The sequence below is a fragment of the Metarhizium acridum genome, assembly GCF_019434415.1.
Source record: "Metarhizium acridum strain ARSEF 324 chromosome Unknown scaffold_574, whole genome shotgun sequence".
Classification (NCBI taxonomy): Eukaryota; Fungi; Ascomycota; class Sordariomycetes; order Hypocreales; family Clavicipitaceae; genus Metarhizium; species Metarhizium acridum.
Window position 1 is genome coordinate 140,293 of NW_027094044.1, and position 25,832 is coordinate 166,124.

Genomic DNA, 25,832 nt, shown 5'->3' on the forward strand with positions numbered 1-25,832 from the left:
GCTCCCCTGACAGAGGGATAGACGGGTTGACTAGCACCAGACCGTTTGGCACATGTACAGTCTGGTGGCGTCCCCTCCCTCAATCTAGATGCCTGCATGTACCGGTACCGGTGCACAGTCAGGAGGTGAGGATCCAATGTTGAGACGACCAAATGTCATCTGCCACAGTGATGCATGATTCTATGTATGTACTTCTCGTCCCCCAACCCGAGCGATTGCCCGCGAGGGGCAAACTGTGGCGGAAGAAGGCTTTCACTGTGGCTTCAGTTGCAGGGTCAGGCCAGTTGGATCTCTTGTTTGTTGATGGTGGTTGCCGCGTTGAGAACTGGCACGTCCAGACTCATCTACTCAATCATGCGCGGTGTCTTTAGTCCCGAACTCCGAGCCCCTCGTCCTGCGATGGGGCAGGGAACGGCCATTACACACTGTATGACACGCCGACATAAGCGACAGTTTCGTGCACAGCAATGGGGGAAAAAAGATGCATATGCTAATATCAAGTGCATAAAAAAGGGTAGCAATGATGTGTATGTAGTCTCGTGCTCTCCTGTCATCTCTCCGTAATGCTGCGTCTTCTGACGGAGCCTTGCGCCAGCATGAAATGTTTAGCATGGGCCAACAAACATCCCATGTCGATGGGGAAATAATAAAGGGAGCTCGGTTGGGCCAGAACTCACCAACTATACACGCAACTGCAGAGTCTTTGCTCGATGGCTACTAAGTAGGTTTATTGCCGCCTCCGCTTCCGCCTCCGCATCCGCATCCGCATGAACGATCCTTAAGCTGTTGGCATCTTGTTGAAATATCTGTCGTTCTTCGACGTTGCGCAGCGGCCGTGGCTTTGCACTGGCTGCAAATGTACCGGTACTTTTGGCGTACCATGGCGGCCCACGTCCCCAGCGGAATTTTTGCGGCTACGTAAAGTAGCCGTCGTCACTCGCACACCAACTAAGCGTGCATGCGTGACCTGGGCTGCCAGGGGTCTAATAACAGCCGGTTCTGCAGGAAATAAACCAGACCGCACCACCGTACCCATCCGTCGCGGCTCATCAATTTTAGATGTACCTGGACCGGGCTGAACTCTGGAACTGAAATTTACTGGGTGCCGTTTCGGACGGGAGGAACGGAGAGTACGAGAGGGCCTTGGCTGGACATTGCCGAGTCAACTTTTGTCCACCGAGGCCGCGATATTGTTGATGTTCCCCGACACGCAGCAAAATACATGTATATTCGATGGCTTAGTCTTTTTTTCGTCTATGGCGCGAACGTCTTACCGTAGAATGTCGCGCCGTGATGACCCCAGAGGGGACCAAATATGCCCACATCAAACTTAGAGTGCTTGACGTGCTCGCAGTACGCATCACAGAATACTTTTCGATGTTGGGCAAAGAGGCCGTGGAGGCCAAAAAGAATTGCCATGCCGCGCATCGTGATATCTGGGGTGGTGTGTCGGGAACTCATCAATAGCGTGGAAGTACTGCTACGAAATCAGAGCAACCAGTAAAATGGCTCGGATTGAGCCAGCACTCCGCCCCAAGGGGCTTAGCGCCCCAGTATGGTTGAGAAAACCCGTGTTCCAGGAGCCGGTCTCCGTGAGGCAAAGGTCCAATGCCTCTGCACCTGCAGGTGCCCCGCCAAATTTCTGGAAACACCCAAGGTAAGTACGGAGTACCCCCCATTTTTTTGGCCCTGCCAACTTTTCAGTGGGGCCGCTTGGTTCAACAATCTAATGCTGGTGTCAACTTGTCCCAGCAGTCAGTCAGGTGCTATCCAACAACCGCTGCCTTGCTGAGTCCAATCCAATCTAATCGTTCAGTGCCAATGGCTGTGATGTACTGGTACTTGCGGCGACCCGCCCAGCGGCGTGTTCCTCCCGATCCCTTCACCTTTTCGCCTGTCCCTGTATGCTCTACAGTGCCATTGGCCCAACGAAGGGCCTTTCGGTGAACCATCACCTCCCTCTCTACCTTTCTTTGGGCTTACCTCAATCTCTCCTCATGCCTGGCTCAGTTTTGAGATTCTCCCTTTGCGAATCTTGCTGAGCGTTCTCACTGGATAGGGAGACTTTGGCAACGCCTGATTTACCCTCTTTACCGTTTTAATTCTGTGACCTATTTTTTCTTCCCTCTTAGACTATCCGCAACAACTCAGGAGCTTCCTCCTAACAGCTCCTTTCTCAAAGGCCAAATTTACCACACGACCCTTCCGACAATTCGTGGACCAAAGACGTCTCCGTTGCGAACCGAATAGTAGCTACCCATTACGATCAGCTATTAGATACACTCACGCCCCTCCCTGGCAGCGCAAAACTCCTGGAGAAAAAAAAAACTTACACATCTCTAATCTCGTAACCATGCGGCCCGAAGTCGAGCAGGAGCTTGCTCATACTCTGCTCGTTGAGCTTTTGGCATACCAATTCGCCTCACCTGTGAGATGGATTGAAACCCAGGACGTGTTCCTCGCCGAGAGGACGGCAGAGCGTATCGTCGAGGTTGGTCCTGCTGACACCCTTGGTGTTATGGCCAAACGTACTCTGGCATCCAAGTACGAGTCTTACGATGCTGCCAAATCCGTTCAGCGACAAATTCTCTGCTACAACAAGGATGCAAAGGAAATCTACTACGACGTTGACCCTGTCGAGGAGGAGCCTGAGCCCGCTGCTGGCTCAAGTGCTCCAGCTGCAGATGCTAGTACTCCTGCCGCTGCGCCTGCGCCTGTTGCTGCCGCTGCTGCTCCGCCGAGCTCCGGCCCTGCTGCTCAGGTTCCTGATGAGCCTGTTCAGGCCATTGATATCGTACGCGCTTTGATTGCTCAGAAATTAAAGAAGAATTTTCTGGAAGTTCCATTAAGCAAAGCAATCAAGGACCTTGTTGGCGGTATGTACCCTTGGAATACGTGGCGTTCCTTACGCCGAAAAATGACTGCGTAACCCCAGTTCGCCCAAATGCTGACATGTTCTGAATAGGCAAATCCACGCTGCAAAATGAAATACTCGGTGATCTGGGCAAAGAATTCGGCTCGACCCCCGAAAAGCCGGAAGATACCCCACTAGACGAACTTGGTGCCTCCATGCAGACCACTTTTGATGGCAACCTGGGCAAGCAGTCTCAGTCCTTGATTGCAAGATTAATATCTTCCAAGATGCCTGGTGGTTTCAACATCACAGCTGCTCGCAAGTACTTGGAGACAAGATGGGGCTTGGGGGCTGGTCGTCAGGATGGTGCCTTGCTGCTGGCGCTAACCATGGAGCCTTCCGCTCGTCTTGGATCTGAAGGCGATGCCAAGGCCTTTCTCGACGATGTCGCCCAGAAATATGCTGCCAATGCTGGTATCAGCTTGACGAGCACTTCATCTTCCGGTTCCGCTGGCGGTGCCGGTGCCGGAATGATGATGGATCCTGCCGCCATTGATGCTCTGACCAAGGACCAGCGGGCCCTATTCAAGCAGCAACTCGAGCTGTTTGCCCGCTATCTAAAAATGGACCTTCGATCCGGCGACAAGGCCGCTATTGATTCGCAGAAGTCTGAAAAGGTTCTCCAGGCCCAGCTGGACCTGTGGACCGCTGAACATGGAGACTTCTACGCCGCCGGTATTGAACCCGTCTTTAGCCCTCTCAAGGCCCGTACCTACGATTCTTCTTGGAACTGGGCTCGACAGGATGCTCTTAGCATGTACTTTGACATCATTTTCGGTCGCCTTCAGGTCGTCGACCGTGAGATTGTCAGCCAGTGTATCCGCATCATGAACCGCTCCAACCCCAAGCTCTTGGACTTTATGCAGTACCACATCGATAACTGTCCCACCGAGCGTGGAGAGACATACAAGCTCGCCAAGGAGCTAGGTCAGATGCTTATTGAGAACTGCAAGGAAGTTTTGGACGTCTCTCCGGTGTACAAAGATGTTGCCGTTCCAACTGGGCCCCGTACTACGGTGGACGCTCGTGGCGACCTCAAATACGAGGAAGTTCCCCGCGCCAGTTGCCGCAAGCTCGAGCACTATGTTCAGCAAATGGCTGAGGGCGGCAAGATCTCTGAGTATGGCAACCGTACCAAGGTTCAGAACGACCTCCAGCGCATCTACAAGCTCATCAAGCAGCAGCACAAGATGTCGAAGACATCTCAGCTTGAGATCAAGAGCTTGTATGGCGACGTTCTGCGCTCTCTCGCCATGAATGAGAGTCAGATCTTATCCAAGGAGACCAACAAGGGCAAGAAGGGTGGCCTCCGTGGCACTAGCCAGAACAAGGGCAAGGTTGAGACCATTCCCTTCCTTCACCTCAAGCGCAAGACTCTCCACGGCTGGGACTACAGCAAGAAGCTCACCGCTCTCTATCTTAATTGTCTTGAGGATAGCGCCAAGGCTGGTGTAACTTACCAAGGCAAGCACGTCCTCATGACTGGTGCTGGTGCTGGATCAATTGGTGCTGAAGTCCTGCAAGGCCTCATCAGCGGTGGTGCCAAGGTTGTAGTGACCACCAGCCGATTCTCTCGTGAAGTCACCGAGTACTACCAGTCTATGTACTCCCGATATGGATCTCGTGGCTCTCAGATCGTTGTAGTCCCATTTAACCAGGGTAGCAAGCAGGATGTGGAGGCCCTTGTCGAGTATATTTATGATTCGAAGAATGGTCTCGGATGGGACCTTGACTACATTGTTCCTTTTGCCGCCATTTCCGAGGCAGGACGCCAGATTGATGGCATTGATTCTCGCTCTGAACTAGCTCACAGAATCATGCTCACCAATCTCATCCGCCTTTTGGGTTGCGTCAAGACTCAAAAAGCTGAGCGCGGCTTTGAGACTCGTCCTGCTCAGGTTGTCCTTCCTCTCTCCCCCAACCACGGTACCTTTGGTAACGACGGTCTCTATTCCGAGTCCAAACTTGCTCTCGAGACCCTCTTTAACCGTTGGTACTCTGAGAACTGGGCCAACTACCTTACCGTTTGTGGTGCCGTCATTGGTTGGACTCGTGGAACTGGGCTCATGTCTGGCAACAACATTGTTGCCGAGGGTGTTGAGGCTTTCGGTGTCCGCACTTTCTCCCAGCAAGAAATGGCCTTCAACCTGCTTGGTCTGATGTCGCCCACCATTGTCGACCTCTGCCAGGCAGAGCCAGTCTTCGCTGATCTCAATGGCGGCTTGCAGTTTATCCCCAACCTCAACGAGGCTATGACCAAGCTACGCAAGGACATTATGGAAACTAGTGAAATCCGGAGGGCTGTCTCAAAGGAAAGCGCCATCGAGAACTCCATCGTCAATGGTGCCGACTCCGAGGTTCTATATAAAAAGAAGACGATTGCACCACGCGCCAATATCAAGTTCGACTTTCCCCCCCTGCCTGACTGGAAGAACGATGTTTCTCCCCTTAATGATAAGCTCAGGGGCATGGTCGACCTGGACAAGGTGGTAGTTGTTACCGGTTTTGCGGAAGTCGGCCCTTGGGGTAATTCTCGTACCCGATGGGAAATGGAAGCATACGGAGAGTTCTCCCTCGAGGGCTGCGTTGAAATGGCTTGGATCATGGGTCTCATTCGCAACCACAATGGTGCCATCAAGGGCAAACCCTACTCGGGCTGGGTCGATGCCAAATCTGGCGAGCCTGTTGACGACAAGGACATCAAGCAGAAGTACGAAAAGCACATTTTGGAGCACTCTGGCATCCGTTTGATCGAGCCTGAGCTCTTTGAAGGCTACGATCCCAACCAGAAGCAGCTGCTTCATGAGGTTGTCATTGAGGAAGACCTGGAACCTTTCGAAGCCTCCAAGGAGACTGCCGAGGAGTTCAAGCGTGAGCACGGCGACAAGGTTGAAATCTTTGAGATTCCTGCCAGTGGCGAGTATACTGTTCGCATGAGAAAGGGGGCTTCTCTCTGGATCCCCAAGGCTCTCCGCTTTGACCGTCTCGTTGCCGGTCAAATCCCCACTGGTTGGGACCCCAAGCGATATGGAATTCCCGAAGATATTATTTCCCAAGTCGACCCTGTCACCCTTTTCCTTCTTGTGTCTACTGCTGAGGCTCTATTATCGGCCGGTATCACTGACCCCTATGAATTCTACAAGTATGTCCACGTTTCCGAGGTTGGTAACTGTGTTGGTTCTGGTATGGGTGGCTCAGCTGCTCTGCGAGGCATGCACAAAGATCGCTTCCTGGACAAGCCTCTTCAGAACGACATTCTTCAAGAGTCTTTCATCAACACAATGGCTGCCTGGGTGAACATGTTGCTCATCTCTTCCTCTGGTCCCATCAAGACTCCTGTCGGTGCCTGCGCAACCGCTGTCGAATCCGTTGATGTTGGTTATGAAACCATTATGGAGGGCAAAGCTCGCGTGTGCTTTGTTGGTGGTTTCGATGACTTTGGCGAAGAAGGTTCCTACGAATTCGCCAACATGAAGGCCACCAGCAACACTGTAGACGAGTTCAATCACGGCCGTACTCCCAAGGAAATGTCTCGTCCCACCACGACTACCCGTAACGGCTTCATGGAGTCCCAAGGTTGCGGTATTCAGGTCATCATGACTGCCCAGCTCGCTCTGGACATGGGTGTTCCTATCTACGGTGTCCTGGCTCTCACCACTACCGCTTCTGACAAGATTGGCCGCTCTGTGCCTGCTCCTGGCCAAGGTGTACTTACCACTGCTCGCGAGCATGCTGGCAAATTTCCCTCACCACTGCTCGACATTAACTACCGCCGCCGCCAGATTGAGCGCCGCAAGAAGCAGATTAAGCAGTGGCATGAGTCTGAGCTTGAATACATCCATGACGAAATTGATGCCATGAAGGCCCAGGATGCCTCTTTTGACGAAAAGCTTTATGCTCAGGAACGCTTTGCTCACATTGAGAAGGAGGCTATTCGACAAGAAAAGGAGCTGCTCCGTAGCATGGGTAACAATTTCTGGAAGAGCGACCCCGGCATTGCTCCTCTCCGTGGCGCTCTTGCTACCTGGGGTCTTACCATTGACGACCTGGACGTTGCCTCCTTCCACGGCACCTCGACCAAAGCCAACGACAAGAACGAGTCATCTGTTATTTGCCAGCAGCTGCGCCATCTCGGACGATCGAAGGGCAACGCCGTCATGGGTATCTTCCAGAAGTACCTCACTGGTCATCCCAAGGGTGCTGCCGGTGCCTGGATGATGAATGGCTGTCTGCAAGTTCTCAACACCGGTTTAGTTCCTGGCAACCGCAACGCCGACAACGTCGATCCCGTCATGGAAGAGTTTGACCTGATTATTTATCCCAGCCGTTCAATCCAGACGGACGGTATCAAGGCTTTCTCTGTTACCTCTTTTGGTTTCGGTCAGAAGGGTGCTCAGGCTATTGGTATTCATCCCAAGTACCTATTTGCAACCCTCGACGAGAAGACCTACCAGCAGTACTGCGCCAAGGTGGAGGCCCGTCAGAAGAAGGCCTACCGCTATTTCCACAACGGTCTCATCAACAACAGCCTATTCGTGGCCAAATCCAAGGCTCCTTACACTGATGAACAGCTTAGTAAAGTATTGCTCAATCCAGACGCCCGTGTGAGCGAAGACAAAAAGTCTTCTGAGCTCAGATACTCTGAGAACTTCATGAAGCAGTCCGAGAAGGTCATGACCTCTGCTCGTGCTGCCGAAACCGAAAAGGTCATGAAGACTCTGGCTCAAAAGGTTGCCAACAAGAACAGCAATGTTGGTGTTGATGTTGAAGACATCTCTGCCATCAATATTGAGAATGAGGCCTTCTTGGAGCGCAACTTCACTGCTGAGGAGATCAGCTACTGTAAAGCTGCTCCCAGCCCCCAGAGCTCTTTTGCAGGTCGCTGGAGTGCCAAGGAGGCCGTTTTCAAGTCCCTCGGTGTCGCCAGCAAGGGTGCAGGCGCTGCCATGAAGGAGATTGAGATTGTCAAGGATGACAATGGTGCGCCCACCGTCAAAGTACGTGACTTCAACAAAAGACACTGCCCAGTTACTGAGATTGACTAACATGATTATAGCTGCACGGTGAGGCTGCTTCCGCTGCCAAAAAGGTCGGTGTGAAGGATATTGCGCTGTCCATCTCGCACTCCGACAATCAGGCCATTGCTGTTGCAGTTGCCAACTTTTGAAAGCGGCATTGAGCATGGCGAAGAAGTCACTTTTGTATGCTGGGGTGGTATAATTGCGCATATTGATAGTGCGTTGACTATAAATGTTCTTGTTTGATTCAAGTAGGTTCTTTATATGCATGCAGAGGCTGGGCAGAGAATGCACAGCAAACAAGGAACGAAGGAATGCTAGAGCCTATACTTTTGTTTTATTCTGAATCTTAGAGTAGACAGCAACGCAGGTATAATGTAGCATGGCATCAATTATAGTCTTGATTGTGTCTTTTCATCTTTTTTTCTTTTCTTGCGTTTTAAAGTTTTACTAGTCATATACAGACTCCCAACACATGGGAACTTTGCTCGCATATCAGCCGAATTCCTGTAGGCTGCCTTGCAGAACCGTAAGACATTAACAGCTGTCGACCGAACTATTCATTATTCAACCAAGCTTTTCTGTCCCTTTGGCACCAAACCATCATGACTCGGGCATGGAAGCACACACTTCACTGACTCTGGGTCTCCCGCCAAGAGTGACCCGGCCAGACCCAAAACTGGGTATTAAACATTTGTCTTCATCTCTGCGATCCAAATTCCTATTGCCTCTCTATTTTATTGGCCTCGGCCTCTTCCCCTTCCACCACGACCGCCGCCCCGTCCGCCCCTGCCTCTATCGCCACCTCCACGACCACCGTGGCCGTGGTCGCCTCTTGGTTGGCCGTGGCCACCGCGTCCGCCTCTGAAGCTCCCTTGCTGGCCCTTTTGGGATTCGCTCACTTGGTTGATGATATCGTCGTCGACGCGGAGGTATTTGATCTGAGAAGGTTAGCCGCATTCTGTGCAAGGTCCCAACGCCTGCTGTTGGCGAAGGAGGACTGGGAAGGGCGGTACATTGTTGCCTTTGACGTAAGCTTCTTTTAACCGCACGAACTTGTCGCCTCGCTGCGCAATATTAGCTTCTCGCTGTTGGCCATCCCTAGCCGACTGAACGGTTAGACGCACCGGACTAGTTTGTACAACTTCTCGTAGGGTAAGGTTCATCCATGTATCACACTGGACCAGATGTCCGTTGAGGGTCTCGCCGTTTTTGAGCTCCACAAGCATGGGATGCCCTTGAGCGGCGTTGAGAAGACTGAGGGGCAACTATATCCAGATGCAGAGTTAGTATGGCCCAGCTCACGTTTGGGCTTTGACGGCGATGCGCAGGGCGATTGACGAACCATGATGGGATTTTGCGCAGCGACGGAATCGCCGTGGCGTGCGTTTAGGTGCGCAGGGAAGGGGAATGCGTCTTTTGGTGCGGCAAAGAAGAGCGTCGGGGTCCTTGTACCTCGTCAAGGGCAGCTCTTCCAGGTGGTTGTCGATGAGAGTTGATGTTTGGTTTGCGGCGCCCCGCGAGATGCATGGCCCCGCTTTGTGGAAACTTGAACCTTTTTGCTTTGGAAGCTCGGACCCAAGGTTGTCTGTATCGATATCTTTCACAGCACTGCACGGTTATTTTTTTTGTTTTTTTTTTTTTTTTTTTTTTTTTTTTTTTTTTTTTTTTTTTTTTGCAGCATCATTGCGAAACCGTGTACGGAAGACGGAGACATGGATCGCAATGCGCGGTAGTCAATTGATCTACGATGGGTTGTGGCGCTGCCTGTGCCCAGCCGTGGATGGGCGAGCTTTGCGGCGCGCCGTGAGCTTGAGGGCTCCGTTAGTTATGACGACTGCGAGAGCACCACCAGCTATTGCGTGTACGAGATTGGTGCAGACGAGATATGGCACAACTGCGAGTGGGGATATACAAAACCAGATGGTGATGCGAGATGCTGCTGCTCAACAGACCAGGAATGAGGTTCCGAGAGAAGAACGGCTGTTGACGCCAGCACCACCAAGCGAAGAAACACTGCGGCAGGCATCGGTAGAAGAAATTGTGGCCGCCCTTGTGACAATTCGAGATGCTCAAGGATGGAGCTTCCACGGCCAAGAAATCGATCGTCACGACCGAATAATACGACTCGTCCGCCACCTCCTGTCCGCGCGGGACCAGACACCAAGCCCCTTTATATACGAGTGCATGATGGACGCCATGGTCGACCCCCAGGGATCCGTCAAGGGAATCCGCAAGCTCCTCGATGACATGGCCTCGCATAACATGAAGCCCACGGCAGCCATGTGCCACAGTGCACTTGCGGCACTGGCAAACCACCCAGACTATGCGTTGCGGCAGGAAACACTAGACACGATGCAGGAATTCTGGTTCACGATCGACACCCCCGCGAGGCAGAGCGTTGTTCTGGGTCTGTTACGCGACGAGCAGTACGAACTGGCCTACTCACGGCTCACCGAAATGATTGAGCAAGGGGAACGCATTGCCGTCTGGGTGTTGGATATATTTGTCATGGTGTTTGGGAAACTGGGCTTCGTGGATGAAATGATGTCCTTATTGCACCGGCGAAAGAGCATAGAAGGCGAGGATAGGGCCATCTCGAGCATTCTCTACTACGCGCTAGATGTGTGCAGTTCCGCGTTTCACTACCCAGGCACACTCTTTGCATGGAATAGTGTGGTCAGGAGCTCCCTCTTACAGCCGGCGGATGGGATTGTGGAAAATGTCCTGGCAACGGCGGCACGACATGGCGATGCATCTTTGGCCACGGAGGCATTGGAAATGATGTCACGGCGAACGAGGGTTCTCGCGTATCACTACGAAGCAGTAGCAGAGGCGTTTGCCGCATCTGGCGATATGACGGGTGCATTCCGAATCCTGTGCATCATGAAGAAGAACGGCATACGGATCGCCCGGGGGAGCACAAGAGCAGTGTCCGAAGCGCTTCGACGACATCCGAAGCTCATGAGTGATGCAGAGACGGCTCTCCGCGCCGTGGCACACGATGAGCGACTCCCCGTCGCCGTGGTCAGCGTTGTAGTCGAAGCCATTGCCGAGACGCAGGGCTCCGAGGCGGCCATGGACCTCTACCGCGATGTGCCTGCTCTCTGCGGCGAGCACGCCAACTCGACCATGATGCAAACGCTCATCATCAACAGCCCCGACGAGGAAACCACCCGTGTCCTCGCCAAGGACTACACTACCCACATCGCGGAGGATGATGACCCCGTCCGGGACTCGCACGTGTACGGTGCTCTTGTGACAAAGTGTGCAGGGGCCGGTGAGCTGGGCCTGGCCTTCCGCTTCGCTGACCAGGCCATGGTGGCCATGGGCGGCCCCAAGACAAGACGGCTGGACTGGGTAAAGGTGTTGGTGGCAAAAGCGGCCGAGGTGGAGGATGGGAGAATATGGGGTGTTGTGGATGAGTTGAGGAAGGACGAAGAAACGGGGGCTCTGGTAGAGAGACTGCTTAGACATATGAGAATGACGAAGAGGGCGTCTGGGTTGAAGCTGTAATGCACGATCAAAGTTGGCAGGGGAGTGTAGCATGAAGCTTCCTGGTTTCACAGCCATGTATGTATTGTAGAGTAACTGCCGGGCTCCTCCAAGGGTTTCACCGGTTTAGGATTCGTCACTTGAGACTCGCGGGTTCAGAAATCCAGTGTTGATAGAATCCATGTCCTGTATAGTAGAGATATAATCAGCTGGGTCCCAAGGCAAGGCACGTCGGAATAATGCTCAACGCCAACTTTATTCCTCCGAACCCACAAGGCCCGTCAAGCACGCCTTGTGATGACTCGTTCTGGTACCACTCTCACGTCGCGACCGGAAGATATCTGTGTGCATATTATAGTCACGCCTTCTGGAAGTGCAGAAATCAACGCCGCTTCTCCGCAGCCCTATCAGACGCTCGGTCTGCCCGTCCAGATTGATAGTATTCAGATCCCGTGCCTTGACAGATTGCGTCACACGACCGCTTGGTAATCCCCAGCCCAAATATTCGTCTGAATCCCAGCCCATTGGGCGCCTCGATCCGCACAGACAGACGCTCTCCCACACAGCCCTTGCCCGCCTCTTCTCCAAGTCCGACAGCTTAGATCCGCAGGGTTGTGGTCTTGTGCACGGGCAACTGGTAAGCCGTGTTTGGAAAAGGCCCGGAGCGGCATTGGTAAGGAGAAAAACCGTGTTGTTGTATTATGAAGCAACAAGGTCGTGCATCTGCCGCCGTGGAGCGCTCCGGGCATGTGGTTTACCAAACCTGTTGGGTGGTCCTGTTGCCAGGAAGCAAATACTTGGACATGATGGGTATAAGAGGAGAGGCTTGGTCAACGTCGTGGTGGATTCTGCTTCATCTTGTTCCAACAAGCAGGAGTGCTGTTGTTGCAGTGTCTTGACCTTGGCCTCAACAAGGACTTGTACGCTCGCCTATCACTTGGGCAAACCGCGACACGCCAAGGCCTCATCAGAGTCATCACAATGGCAGACATCATCCGCGACGCCCCCCCTCGGCCAGCTCATCCGCTGGGCCACACCCGACCGCTACCTCCAGTACCCCGAGGAAAAGGCAGGCTTCAAGCCCCCGCCTCGAGAACGAGCTGACGCACCCCGTCGAAAAGGTGCAGTCCATCCCCGTCGTCCCCCGGCGCACAAAGGACGGCGCCATCCTCGTGGACTGGTACTCCCCCGCATCGGCGGGTACCCCGTCTACATGGCCACCATGTCCCTCTCCGTGGCGCTATCCGTCCCCACGGCCTTCGCGCCCAACTTTGCCGGCCTGATGGTCCTCCGCTTCCTGCAGGGCTTCTTCAGGTCGCCGCCGTGCCTGGCCTCGGGCGGCGCGTCCCTCGGCGACATGAACTCGATGATGGCGCTCCGCTACGCGCTGGTGGCGTGGATGATGTCGTCACCCTGGCCCGGCGCGGGGCTGGCGATGGTCCCTCTACGAGACCGTGTGGGCGTCGTCGCCGGTGCTCGTCGGCATGCTCGTCTCGCTCCCGGAGACGAGTGGGGCCGCCATCCTCCTCCGCCGGGCCCGTCTCCGCCCACCCGCTCTTCGGGAACCTCGGCGTCGCGAGGCGTGTCTCGCTGCTCGGCGGCCTGAGCGTCATTGGCATTGTCGGCTTTTGGCTGCTGTACTTTTACGGTGCGCGCCTGCGCGCCTTGACTAAGTTTGCCATTTCGGGGCAGTAGGGCTGTGGGATTGCCTTGCTTTGCATTGCGCGGTGTTGAGAGCGTTGAGCGCCGGGTCGACATGTATCCCCGCCCCCCAATAGTAATAGATAGTAGACACTAAATAGAATTGGTTGCTTTGATACCAAACTTGGTCAGCCTTCCATGTGTGCCTGTGTACACAAAACACAACCAACAATCCCGGCACATCACCCTTCCGTTCGAGTATGGCCAAATGTCAAGATTCTCTCACTTTGAATATCCTGTCATAAAAAGGAAATCGAGGAAACAGCATAACCGCCGCGCCTTTATAAATCCAGGTCAAAAAAAAAGGATACAATATACTATGAGTACCAAAACCACGACGCGCCCCCACCCCGAAGGGATCATGACGGGTATAAGCTAAGAGTACATTCGAAACCTCCATCCCTGCTAGTATGCAGAAGCCTTCACCAGCCTCCGTTTCCATCATGTACGGGAACTTACGAATCAACCAAGCAACCAACCAAGCAACGACCTAGCGCCTTTGATTGTGCCCCTGGTTCCAACTTTCCCCCATCCCCCAATTATACCCATGCCTCTGACTTTGTCCAAATCCATTGCCCTGACTCCCATACTGCCAATTCTGTGCATGTTGGCCATGCTGACTCTGCTGATGGTCCTGCCTATCGCCCGAGGTTCCCTGTCCGGGCTGCAGCCCAGCATATGCTGCCAACGACCCGTGCATTCCTGAAGACGTCATTGGCGAATTAAACGACTGCGCCTGATAACCGTGGTTGCTTGTAACTGCACTCGACGCGCTCTTCTGGTATGAGTAAGGCTTATAGCCAATTTTGTTGGAAGAGTCCACCCCGTCATTGCTCCCGTATCGTGCCGTTGGCAGTCCGCCCATTGACGATCGACCCTGCACGTTATTATACCAGGTATTCGAGTGCGTGTCTGCTACTGCTGCTGCTGCCGATGGTGGTGTTGCTTGTGGTGGTGCTTGTGGTGGTGCTTGTGGTGGTGCTGGGAACGCACTTGTTCTCGAATGCGGCATCCTGCCAGACGATTTATGGCTCTGCCGCGACGCGGAGCGCGAGTTATACGCAGGCTGAAATGGAGACTTCGACTGTGGCGGTGTCGGACGATGTATCCTCAGGCCCGAGTTGGGTGCGTATGACTGGTTGTGAGTGGCAGCATGTGTCAAAAGAGCGGCGTCTTCCATGTTGATGTGAGCGGCTGCTGGAGCGAGGTCGGGACTCTGTGAAACTGCATGGCTGTGTTGTAGTAATGGTGATGCTTGACTGACTGTAGGTATAAACATATCATTGCCGTGCTGCTGGGCCCAAGTTGATTTCTGGGTATTGGTACTTGTTCGGTTATCATTTGAAGCTTGTCTTCTATGATTCGAGGTACGAATATTCGGTTCAACGGGCTGTGGTTCTTCGGGCTCACGCTGTGGTTCCGTTGCAGGAGCGGGTTCTGGAGGAGGATATGATGGGTAATATACGCTGCTTTCCGACAAGGTTATTCCATTATGTAGTTGAGACCTTGGTGCGTCATTCAAAGGGTCCGGCTGCGGAAGTGCTAGTCCTGACGCGGACTGGAAGTAAGGAGCTTGTGTCGGCTGTTGATGGAAGCCATGGACGGGATCATGGGCGGGATCTCGAACCAAGTCCGGCCCAGGAATTTGGGGGTAGGAGTATGGCGCACCAGGGTCCGAACTAAAGTCGTTGTCGTCCTGGGGCGCTTCTTGTTGTCCTGCGTTAGCATTTGCTTCTCCCATGGGAGTCTCAACGGCGTTTGCCTCAGTCATAATAGTCTCATCAGCCTCTGCTTCAGCATTGTCATCTTCAGCGTCAGCGTCGGCATTAGCATTAGCGTCAGCATCAACGTCATCAGTCGCAAGCGCCTCAGACTTTTTCTTTTGCCTTCTTGGTTTCTGCGGGGGATACTGGCATTCAAATTGGCCGTCTTGGCACTCTGTGCAGATCGGTCTCTCCTTCGGACACTACATCACATCGGTGTTAGCACCCCACTTCATACAACGCAAAAGAAGGACGAAGAAAGGAGACAAACCCTGACTCTGCGATTCTTGCATGGTAAACAAGAAAGCCGCGACTTTCCAAGAGGTCTTGAACTTCCCTTCCGTTTGCGCTTTGGAGTTGAGTCTCCCAGGACGAGTTCTGTCGTTGTCGTCCTCGCACCAGAGGCTGTTCCCTCACCTGACGCAGAGACATCGGACGGTGGTGCTGGAGCTGAGCTTTCTTTATTTTTGGGATGGATGATCTGCAGTCGCTCCGCTCCATATTGAATCAACATGTTAAGGGATTCCTTTTGAAGCTCTGGTGCCTGATTTGCAAAGATGTTGAACTGGTCGGTAGAGAGCGAGTCAGGGTTCACACCAGCCTCCGTCAACAGCTTAGTCGCGACGTCTTTTCGACGCGCTGCCTCCTCCGGAGTTACGTTAAGAGACAACGGCTTGATAGCAGAGCCAGCGCTCGGATTCGCTTCCCGTCCCACGGCAGAACCATCTCCATCCTGATCGTTATGCGTCCCAGCAACAGCTTCAGCAAGTCGAGACATGCCAACATGATCCAAAGCCTGAGCGGCTTGTTCCGCCAACGACAGGTGTTCTTGCTGCGTATTCTCGGCTGCCTTTTTACTCTTCTTCTTTCTTTGTCCTTTAGACTCGCCATCCTGCGCCCTTTGTTGCTCCCTGTTCTTCTTTCTTCTGACCTTGGCGGCTTCGTCCTGCGCCAATTTGGCAGCCTTGGCTAACGTCTTTTTATCTGGCTTCTGCGGCCCAATCATAGGCGGGGGTTTAAAAAATTCTGTGAGATCGGCGACGGTCTTGTGCATAATTGTATGGTTGTACTTGACGGATATTGTACGGGCTTTTCTTGAAAAGGTAATAAGTAGTCGTCCTCTACAGTCAAATGCCGGGCGACCTAGTAAATCAAGTTAGGAATAAACACCCTGCACACAAGCAACAAGCACTGTGACCTACTCATTAAGACCGGATCAGGTTCCCTCTTGGTGTAGTCCCCGACAATAGCCTTCGTCCTCCCCTCGTTCTGCGCTTTCCAATGCTGAACCGACTGTTCACATACAAAGGTGAAATCCCACCCGTGGGCTGCAGATTCGAAGCTATGCAGCGCCCACACACTCTTGTCTTCAACACCAGCAGCCATGGCAATCTGTTCCGCCACAGCCTTCTGGACCACAGGCGCCTGGTTGGGTTGGTCCCTCAGCACATCCATCGCCGTATACACATGCGTCTGGCCCTCGTGACTCCTATCGGCATCTCCTGCTTCGCTCGAAAGCAACGGGTCGACGTTATCCATATCATCCTTGTCTCCTTGTGACAAATTCACTGCAAATTCTGCCGTGCCGGCAACGTCGACCGTCGCGCTGACATGTTCGGCTCGGGTATCTGTCGTCTTTGCGTCAATCAGAGCGCGGAGGCGGCCCTGGAGGTCGTCGAGCGATGCACATGCGCCGTCGTTTAGCGCAACCTCGTCGTCGGTTCCGAAGTTGAAGCTGGCGAGGAAATCAGCCATTGCGTGGGTGGCACGACAGGAACACGCTCTGCCGGAATCTAGATGGCCACGGATTTGCGACGACGCTGCGGCCACAATGGCTGCTCCAGAGGACGCGCTTTGTATCTCCTTACAGAAGACACGCGGCGATGATGTTGGGGTGTTTGCGATGGCAAGACCAACCAACCACCGGTGGAGAGCGTACGAATGGTTGGAAGGTACGGAGTAAGTTACTCCGTATTGATATTGGTACGTATCAACGATCAATTGACCATTGTGGGGCGCCCTGTTTGTCAACGCCACCCGACCGACCTTTGCACACGAGCTGGACGTGAATTGTCACTTTGAAGTGCGATGTGGCCATAGCAGCTGAGCCTCATGCAACTAATTATTGGGAATAAAATATAAAATATCTGAGTAGAATGCTCATGTTGCGTTGCGTTTTATAATACACGGAGTATTGTCGTTTCTCTTCCACTCTTCCTAAAGGCCGGCATAGCATAGACTTCCGACTCGTGACTTATCGTCACTTGGCAGTCAAACACTGCTCACAAGATTTTTTTCAGTGAACAAGAGCTCAAGCCACCAGTAAAAGCAGTCGAAAACTGTCAAAGGCACATCCCGAATTCCGTTCAGAATATTTGTGCGCTTGTACACTGCTGCACTGTCCCAAGTACAGTTCTACGCATCATCATCTAGCCATTGCTCTATTCTCTCCGCCAGTTCTGCTTTCTTGCCTGCCGTGCTGAGTCCCTTAGAGCCGGCTATATCTCTCAGTTGAGAAACCGTCATTTTCATGATTGCTCCGCTCGCGATGGCTTCTTTGAGCTCTGCCACCGACATGGAAGACGGATTCACCTGCCCTGACGCGCCGCGCCTTTGCTTTACCGGACGATCGGATACTTCATCATCGGCTTCCCGTTTCAACGATTTGGACGTTCTAGCCGTTCCCGCATCTTCTTCAAGTTTGCCCGACCACTCTTCTAAGTAGCCACCAGCTCGCTTGCTGATAGCCTTGTACTTCGGCTTGGTAGCGTCCTCGGCGGTCTCCGGCACTTCCTCTTCCAGAGCAAGAGCTTTGAGAATCTTGTAGTGCCATTGCAGCGCAGGGTTGGGGTACTTGAGCGGATTGTACATTGCCTTTGGTAGCTGTAGTTGCTGCACAATCGTCCTCATTTGCGTCTTCAGCTCATCAGAGCTTTGCATCACGCCATCTGGAGGCTTGATCTCTCTCAAGTCGTCAGCAAAAGGCAGTGGATATATCCAGAGTCCCGCTGGCAAGTATGGCGTTCCAGATTTGTCATCAGACCGTTCCCTGGACGGCACGATCGCAGCGAGAATTGGTTGGGAATTGCTCCGTACGATACACCATGCAATGCCTATTTTGTTGTCTTTGATCAACTTTTGCCATAGTGCTGTAAATACACGAGTGGAACCAACGAAATCCTCTTCACTGGGGAAGATGAATGTCGACTTTTTTACACTAGCCCAAATTGGTAGCAACTTGCGGGGTTTGAAGCCAATGATGCGAATAACAGGCGGTCCGAAATCCCTGAGAGACTTTTGCTCGTCAGGGGTAAAGTAGACGTATTCGCCACCAAACTTGTAAGCCTTCTTCATCTCCCCTTTCTCAACCGTTCTGGTGCTGTCCTCGGCCAGTCTTGTGGTTTCTCCAGTGGCAATCTGAGGTTGTTCTCCTTCCAACCAAATGTAACATGTCCTGGCTGGTGTTTGTCGATGGAGCACATTGTATCCTTTTACTGAGATTCGTAAACCAGGCGCAATCTCAAATGGTAAATTTGAAAACATGGCTCGTTTCGGCGTCTGTTTAGAGTTGATATTTGAGGTCAAAGAGCTTAGAAGAGATAGCCCGTCGCCCGACTTGGAAATCGCCACCGCAGTGCTATTGGCTTCCGCAATCGGATCGCGGTACACAATATCCTGTCTGCATTAGTCGCAACTGCCGGAGCATGATAGCAAAACGAGGTGGATAACTTACGTCGTAGAATTTCGACAAGTCAAACTTGGAATCATCTCTAGTGATTGGAAATAGATCAATTGTGACACCCAGGTCATAAAGATCTTTGGCTCGAACCGCAGCTGCCGACATAGCCGCCTTGTCGGAAGGGTGAGGGTTGTCATTGTCGGTAATGATGAATAGGCGTCGGCTTCCAAAATTTGCAGCCTTTGTTGTAAAGATTTGGTTTGCGCAGAAGAGCACGTTCGACATGATGGCGCGATCACTTGATGGCGTCAATACTTCATCGTCGTCTTCGCCATCCTCAACAAGATTCTTAAGCACCTTGACGTCATCCGCAGAGGGGATGTCAAGGTCCGTGAAAAGATAGCAGTTAGGATATCCCAAGCCATTACGGCCGTCTTCGTCGTTATAAAATTTGGTCTTTTTAGTTCCAAAGAGTAGAATGCCCATCATATCCTTAGGGTTGGATATGATGCGTTGCTCCATCAAATGGTAAGCGCATTTTAGGGCTGCCTCGAGAGCACTATCTTGGTCCGCCTTCTTGGAATCCGATGGCGGTGGCGGCTTCATCATAGAGTCGCTGACTTCAATGGCCATTATGATGGCATCTTTCTGTGCCTTGTATGTCTAGGTGATTGTCAGGAGCATGTCATGAAGGACTAGTGAATGAATTATGTGTTGGCGCATGTTTACCGTCTCGTCAATCTCTTGATCACCATCATCTTCATCCTCCCTCTTCCAATCCTGGCCGTTTTCCGCCATTATTAATTGAACCTTGTTTAATCCGAGTCGAAATGAATCAGACACAGCATGCTGAGCGCGTTGAAAGCTGTAAATGACTGTTGTGGGCCTCCGCCATCACAGCTCCAGGCAAACGCGCCCTAATGGTTGGCGCATTGCGCGGTTGAGCAGGTTGTCGCGACATCACGTGATTCATTACCATTTATTGCCTTTGATGCCATTGGACAGATTTGACAACTGCTAAAAGAAACTTGCTCTCATGTGCTTATTCTCTACAATGATTATGTACCTACGTAACTATTCCAGCTTGTCTTGGCGCCAGGATTACTTGCATCATAAATATGGTCCGTCTCCGATCCCGAGTGCAGAACTACACTCGGAGCATCGGCTTTTTGGAACTTGCACTGCCCATCCTCTTCACAACGGCTGGTTTTTTAATTTTTTTTAATCTCAGTCATTGGATTTCAAGTCATTGATCATGCCATCGCGGATCTGTACACAACAGCTCCTAAGGGGACTATCGAGAAATTCATCTTCCCGACTTGTCACGCCCCAAGTTGCAACGCAAGCTCGGCAATTTGCGACGCCAGTGCCGCCTGTCACCCAGGATGCAACGGGCTCAAAAGGCCCAACCGCAATGGTGTTCCTCAACATGGGAGGGCCATCGAAGACCGACGAAGTTGGCGATTTCCTGAGTCGCCTGTTCGTATGTATACTTTCAATGCGTGCCGTCACTAGTAGTCCAATGCCCTGCTAACACTTTGCGAATCCCAGTCCGACGGCGATTTGATTCCGCTGGGTCGACTCCAAGGTTACTTAGGCCCCCTCCTCTCGAAGCGGCGAACACCCATGATTCAGAAACAGTACGCTGCCATCGGCGGCGGCTCCCCAATTCGAAAATGGTCCGAATACCAGAGCGCCGAGATGTGCAAGATATTGGACAAGACATCTCCAGAGACTGCACCCCACAAGCCCTATGTGGCTTTCAGATATGCTGATCCTCTAACCGAGGAAATGTACCAACAACTTCTCGCAGATGGCTTTGGCAATGGCAAGGGTGGCCGAGCTGTTGCTTTTACTCAATATCCCCAATACTCGTGCTCCACTACTGGTTCCAGTCTGAACGAGCTGTGGAAGTGGAGGCAACGACTGGAAGGAAAGAAGGTGGATGAAAGCGGAGAGGGTACCATTACTTGGAGCGTAATCGACAGATGGCCAGCTCACTCTGGGCTTGTTGAGGCCTTTGCGCAGAACATTGAAGCCAAGTTGGCCGAATATCCCGAGAATCGCCGAAAGGATGTGGTTCTCTTGTTTTCCGCCCACAGTCTTCCCATGTCTGTTGTCAACAGGGGTGACCCGTATCCTGGCGAGGTTGCCGCCACCGTTTACGCTGTTATGGAACGACTCAAGTTCTCTAATCCGTACCGCCTATGCTGGCAATCTCAGGTTGGTCCGTCTGCATGGCTCGGCCCCCAGACTGCAACCACGGTGGAACAATATGTTGCCAAGGGTCAAAAGAACTTGGTCCTAATACCCATCGCTTTCACGTCGGACCACATCGAGACGTTGTACGAGTTAGACCATGAAGTAATTGGCGAGAGTGGTCACACGGACACAATTAAGCGAGCAGACAGTCTGAATGGTAGCCCGGTGTTTATTGAAGCTCTTGCAGATATCGCCAAGGCACATTTGAGGAGTGGCGAAGCTTGTTCGAAGCAAATGAATCTTCGATGCCCCAGCTGCAAGAGCGAGAGGTGCACAGAAACCAAGAAGTTCTTTGCCAGGCAACAGGCGAATCTGTAGGAGCAATAGGTGTTGAGACTGTATATAATAGAATATGGAATGTGCATTGGGGCGCTATTCTGTTAAACCCACTGCCGTTGGGGCTCTCTTATCAATATATTAAGCATAACTCTTCGTCACACGCAATAGAACGGACCGTCATGTGTTGCACTAGTAGTAGACGGAAGAGTTTGAATTCTGCTATTGACGTCACTATATAACTTCCACCTACCCTGTATCTCCAGAACAGACAATGCTCTTCGGAAACAAGTCATGGCCGTCAATGCACTGCAGCATCATTTGCACGCTTAAGCTTTGTGTTTTCTGTTTCTATTTCTTTCTATTTATTTGTCTCTTCTTGTGTGAAAGTTTTCATGTGTACTGTCCCTCTGCGCCAATATATGAGTTGTCGTGTCCTACGTCTCACAACATTTACGGAATAGCTATGCCCAAGTGGATTCATGACATGGTTGCCCTCAATCTGGTCCACCACGGAGACAGAGCCTAATGGGCCGTTCCGCAGTTATAGTTACACATGCTTATAATACGTAGCAGGACCTGCAATAATACGAGCAAGGCAACACGAGCATTCCACATCGAACTGCAGAACGGCGTAGAACGGCGATGGGACGGCAGACGCGATTGCTTTTGACGATATGCATAATGCGCCCGGTCACAAGGAGAACAGGGCACTGGTCTGCCCAAGGGTGTCAGGATTTCGCATGCAAGACGACCAGACCAGTGGAGAGGGACATTGAATGACCAAAGAGGAACAAAAAGTGCAAACCAAATAGTCGTCCTATCAAATTGACAAGTGGAAAGAAAACTCTGCCTACATTCCATCAATCACGGTAGATGCACCCTTCACATGTTTCGAGTAGTTCTTGGCTAGTCGAGTAATAATGAAATACAAATCTAGACTTTGGGAGTGGGGATGGGCAATGTTAGATCATCAGACGGCTTCCAAGATATTAAAGCCTTTGTTCTGCCTAGTCGTGTTGATCAGAAACTGTCTCAATGTTGCCCCTTTCTCGTGCTCTCCAATCAATTGGTGTCTGGTCAACTTCCTCTCTCCCAGTGCCCTCCCAAACCCGTTGACCGTCGCTGTGATTTGCAATTTTGCAGCGACCCCAATGGCTTCCGCGGCTCAAGCTGCCACCCGATGGCCCCCAGTAGCCTTGTCGACCCCCTGAACAGCCCCCTGTGGCATGGGCTCCTCATCTCCCACCCCAAGCTACCCTCTGTGAGTCCCGTCCATCAAGGTCTCGGATTGGCAGGTTGAGAGGCCTGCCAGCCAATCAGCGTGCCCACGCAGCTCCTTGCCGTTGAAGTCCCCCAAGCATTGTTGAGTCCCTGGCCCAATCTAGGCCCAATTGGGCATAGTTGAGCACATACCCCTATGTTGGTCCCATCCAAAGGCCCCAGCACCTGCACCTCGCCAGTCCGCCGAATGCCCAGATGTCGACTGGCCTGTCTCTGTCTGGTGGTGCACTACGCCTAACTAATTGTAATGGTGACTGGGAGGTTTTGGAGTGGTGCGGGCGCTGGTATTCTAATGTTCGCGTGCTGAGTCCCGGGGTGCTGGGGTGCTGGGGTGCCGTGGCGCCGGCTGCGGCTTTCTTCTAGTGGCAGGTACATTGTACGGAGTACGAGGAGCAGCATGCACAATGTGCACAGGGCAAGCAGTCAGGTCGCGCCTGCCTTCGCTGGCTTGCGGCCGCGCACCAGAATTTCCTCAAGAGGTCCTCGGGCGCTCTCGCGCTCTCACCACATGCACGCCATGTACGCCGCCCCCCCGTTTCCCCTTTGACCTTCATCTCCATCTTTGACCTTTCAAACTTGACATCACTTCCGCCATTCCCTCCCCCATCATTGCTACTTCCTCAACGTCGACTTTTTTGTGCGTCGTCCCGGGCCTCTCTGTTGACGATTTGTGGTCGATTTCTCTTTTATTTTTTCTTCTCGAGCCCCGTCCTTTGACACGCGTGCTCTTGCTCGCCGGGTTCTCCTGTCTTAATCTCTCCCTTAGTAAGTTGCTCCGGCGTGCAATGTCCTTTCGCGCAGAATCCCATTGTGTACTTGACTCTCTACCACTGCACGCATCGTGGGAATTCTTGACATTGTCATCTATGCCGAGCTGAGTCCTCCTGCCTGTCTTTCTTTGACGCAGGAAGTCCCAAGCTGTTCTCTTCCCAAGTGCAGTCGGCCGCCCCTCTCCCCTGACCCCATCCAAGCTCCTCCCTGACGTAGCTGACTTTTTTTTCTCTTTCGCAGAATCTACCTTCTCCATTCTTTTAGAGATCGAGCGGCCGCTCTTTATACATCGATATGGGTAAGGACACACTTTCTTTTGCAAATGAGTTGGCACGCGCAACCGGATGCCCCCGTCTGCTACAGAGGCAGGAGACAGAGGCAGATACCACCACGAGCTCAAACAACCTACCTCCCCCGGCCGAGGCGGCTCATACAAACAATCTCTTCGGAACCTGTTCATGGCATCTTCTCTTGTCCTTACTTCTGTTAAATTCTCAACGCAATAACTTCATGGACATTCGTTCTACGACATTTACACTTTCTTGGATTTCATTGTCGGGACCCAACGTGCCCCCCCTTTTTTTGGACTTGACAGCATTTCCAGTGCACTACTACTTCTGTTTCTTAATTTGATTAAAGACGAAGAGTCTTATGATCAATAATGGCGACGGAGTTGGCAAAACAAGGCAAAACACGTACCCGGAACTCTTCACCGGATGCCATGCAAGACCAGAGCAGCGCTTCAGCAGAGCCAACCATTGCCTCTAAACGGACAAGCAGCATTGTGGCCACACAGAACACGACTACTGTGCTATCAACATCGACCTCGGCGGCCCCGTCAGTCACGGATACCGTTCGCCAATATCGAAGCATGCTTGACGTTGAGGATCCCCCAAGGCTGAACCCTCTGAACCCCATGTCCTTTGACGAGTTGTACACTCCGCAGAGCCAACAGCCCCCCGAATCCACGTCAGAGGAGCCGCTGTCCGAATCGACGGTTGATAGTGCCTGCGGGATTCAGACGGATACTGCTGACAGTCAGGTCAAAGATCTGAGCTGTTAGCCTCTCTGCCTCATTCTTTTATGCTTGCCTCTACTCCTACCACAGACTCTCGATGCGTTCACATCTTTGCCTTTGCATTCCTAGATGCTAATGATATTTTCGTACAGCTTCCAACAGTTCCGATTCACCCACGGGTTCTCCCGCCTCACCTCCTGCTGGCAAGCCTGAATCCGCGGCCTCTGCTCAAGATGTTCATCCTTCTGACCCCGCTCCTGCAGTTCCTTCTCAATCTGTTCCTTCTTCTATTCAGGACGCCCGAAACATTGTCCGAAGGAAGCTCACTGGCTATGTCGGCTTTGCCAACCTGCCAAACCAGTGGCACCGCAAGAGTGTTCGCAAGGGTTTCAACTTTAATGTAATGGTTGTTGGTATGTGTTGATGATTCCGTAGGCTGACGGAAAGGGGCTAACCGCCTATATCAAAGGTGAATCCGGTCTTGGCAAGTCTACTCTCGTCAATACTCTCTTCAACACTTCTTTGTATCCCCCAAGAGAGCGCAAAGGTCCAAGCTTGGACATCATCCCCAAAACTGTCCAGATTCAGGCTATTAGTGCCGATATCGAGGAGGCGGGTGTCCGCCTCCGCTTGACTGTCGTCGACACCCCGGGATTCGGTGACTTCGTTAACAATGACGAGTCGTGGCGCCCAATTGTTGACGATATCGAGCGTCGATATGATGCCTACCTCGATGCTGAGAACAAGGTTAACCGCATGAACATTGTTGACAACCGTATCCATGCTTGTGTTTTCTTCATTCAGCCTACCGGCCACTCTTTGAAGCCCCTGGACATTGAGGTTATGCGACGCCTTCACACCAAGGTCAACTTGATTCCCGTAATTGCGAAGTCAGACACTCTCACCGATGAGGAGATTGTAAGCTTTAAGGCTAGAGTAAGTCACTCCACATAGGAACCCTCGATGTGCTGAAATTGAGCTGTTGTACTCACCATCTCGTAGATTTTGGCCGACATCAAGCACCATGGCATTCAGATCTTCGAGGGCCCTCGGTATGAGCTGGACGACGAGGAGACAATTGCCGAGAACAACGAGATCATGTCCAAGGTCCCCTTCGCTGTTGTTGGTGCTACCAATGAGATCAAGACAACTGATGGCCGGGCCGTTCGCGGACGGCAATACCCATGGGGTATCATTGAAGTCGATAACGAGGAGCATTGCGATTTTGTCAAACTCCGCCAGATGCTCATCCGAACTCATATGGAGGAGCTCAAAGAGAACACCAACAATGCCCTGTATGAGAACTACCGTACCGACAAGCTCATTGCCATGGGTGTGTCACAAGACCCCAGTGTCTTCAAGGAAGTCAACCCTGCTGTTAAACAGGAAGAGGAGCGTGCTCTGCACGAGCAGAAGCTAGCCAAGATGGAAGCCGAGATGAAGATGGTCTTCCAACAGAAGGTGGCCGAGAAGGAGAGCAAGCTCAAGCAGTCCGAGGAGGAGCTTTACGCCCGCCACAGAGAGATGAAGGAGCAACTTGAACGCCAACGAGCGGAGCTTGAAGATAAGAAGCAACGCATTGAGAGCGGGCGGCCGTTGGAGAAGGAGGGCAAACGCAAGGGTTTCTCATTGCGTTAAAATTGAGAGACAC

At 52.4% G+C, this 25,832-nt stretch overlaps 8 protein-coding genes across 10 annotated transcripts; 5 read left to right on the forward strand and 3 right to left on the reverse strand.

The window, feature by feature from the left end:
* The first annotated feature begins 2,984 nt into the window (after positions 1-2,984).
* Positions 2,985-8,349, forward strand: FAS1_2 (beta subunit of fatty acid synthetase). The gene is made up of 2 exons (XM_007814913.2): positions 2,985-7,911; positions 7,971-8,349. The coding sequence occupies exons 1-2, from the start codon at positions 3,070-3,072 to the stop codon at positions 8,079-8,081; spliced, it is 4,953 nt and encodes a 1,650-aa protein (XP_007813104.2). The 5' UTR covers positions 2,985-3,069; the 3' UTR covers positions 8,082-8,349.
* Positions 8,341-9,427, reverse strand: LSM4_2 (RNA processing protein). Its single transcript, XM_066122061.1, has 3 exons — positions 9,278-9,427; positions 9,060-9,200; positions 8,341-8,999 (listed from the first exon to the last, which is right to left on the reverse strand). Exons 1-3 carry the CDS (start codon positions 9,278-9,280, stop codon positions 8,883-8,885), a joined length of 261 nt encoding a protein of 86 aa, XP_065972686.1. The 5' UTR covers positions 9,281-9,427; the 3' UTR covers positions 8,341-8,882.
* A 188-nt stretch (positions 9,428-9,615) lies between these two features.
* Positions 9,616-11,899, forward strand: J3458_020481 (uncharacterized protein). The gene has a single exon (XM_007814911.2). It carries the CDS (start codon positions 9,658-9,660, stop codon positions 11,446-11,448), a length of 1,791 nt encoding a protein of 596 aa, XP_007813102.2. The 5' UTR covers positions 9,616-9,657; the 3' UTR covers positions 11,449-11,899.
* A 741-nt stretch (positions 11,900-12,640) lies between these two features.
* J3458_020482 (uncharacterized protein) lies at positions 12,641-13,033 on the forward strand (the record flags this gene model as incomplete). Its single annotated transcript, XM_066122062.1, has 1 exon — positions 12,641-13,033. The coding sequence occupies one exon, from the start codon at positions 12,641-12,643 to the stop codon at positions 13,031-13,033; it is 393 nt and encodes a 130-aa protein (XP_065972687.1).
* A 331-nt stretch (positions 13,034-13,364) lies between these two features.
* On the reverse strand, positions 13,365-16,823 carry J3458_020483 (uncharacterized protein). The gene is made up of 3 exons (XM_066122063.1): positions 16,094-16,823; positions 15,163-16,034; positions 13,365-15,094 (listed from the first exon to the last, which is right to left on the reverse strand). Exons 1-3 carry the CDS (start codon positions 16,644-16,646, stop codon positions 13,619-13,621), a joined length of 2,901 nt encoding a protein of 966 aa, XP_065972688.1. The 5' UTR covers positions 16,647-16,823; the 3' UTR covers positions 13,365-13,618.
* A 99-nt stretch (positions 16,824-16,922) lies between these two features.
* On the reverse strand, positions 16,923-19,501 carry KU70_2 (ATP-dependent DNA helicase II subunit 1). 2 transcript variants are annotated; one of them, XM_007814910.2, is made up of 3 exons: positions 19,300-19,501; positions 18,625-19,233; positions 16,923-18,566 (listed from the first exon to the last, which is right to left on the reverse strand). In XM_007814910.2, exons 1-3 carry the CDS (start codon positions 19,366-19,368, stop codon positions 17,307-17,309), a joined length of 1,938 nt encoding a protein of 645 aa, XP_007813101.2. In that variant the 5' UTR covers positions 19,369-19,501; the 3' UTR covers positions 16,923-17,306. The 2 variants fall into 2 exon arrangements, with proteins under 2 accessions (XP_007813101.2, XP_065972689.1); XM_066122064.1 differs by having other exon boundaries at positions 18,625-19,501.
* A 149-nt stretch (positions 19,502-19,650) lies between these two features.
* HEM15_3 (ferrochelatase hem15) lies at positions 19,651-21,718 on the forward strand. 2 transcript variants are annotated; one of them, XM_007814909.2, is made up of 2 exons: positions 19,651-20,053; positions 20,122-21,718. In XM_007814909.2, exons 1-2 carry the CDS (start codon positions 19,826-19,828, stop codon positions 21,148-21,150), a joined length of 1,257 nt encoding a protein of 418 aa, XP_007813100.2. In that variant the 5' UTR covers positions 19,651-19,825; the 3' UTR covers positions 21,151-21,718. The 2 variants fall into 2 exon arrangements, with proteins under 2 accessions (XP_007813100.2, XP_065972690.1); XM_066122065.1 differs by having other exon boundaries at positions 19,734-21,638.
* A 1,739-nt stretch (positions 21,719-23,457) lies between these two features.
* On the forward strand, positions 23,458-25,819 carry CDC3_2 (Cell division control protein 3; the record flags this gene model as incomplete). The annotated part of the gene is made up of 5 exons (XM_066122066.1): positions 23,458-23,461; positions 24,334-24,384; positions 24,445-24,594; positions 24,651-25,117; positions 25,184-25,819. 5 exons carry the CDS (start codon positions 23,458-23,460, stop codon positions 25,817-25,819), a joined length of 1,308 nt encoding a protein of 435 aa, XP_065972691.1.
* Positions 25,820-25,832: the final 13 nt, after the last annotated feature.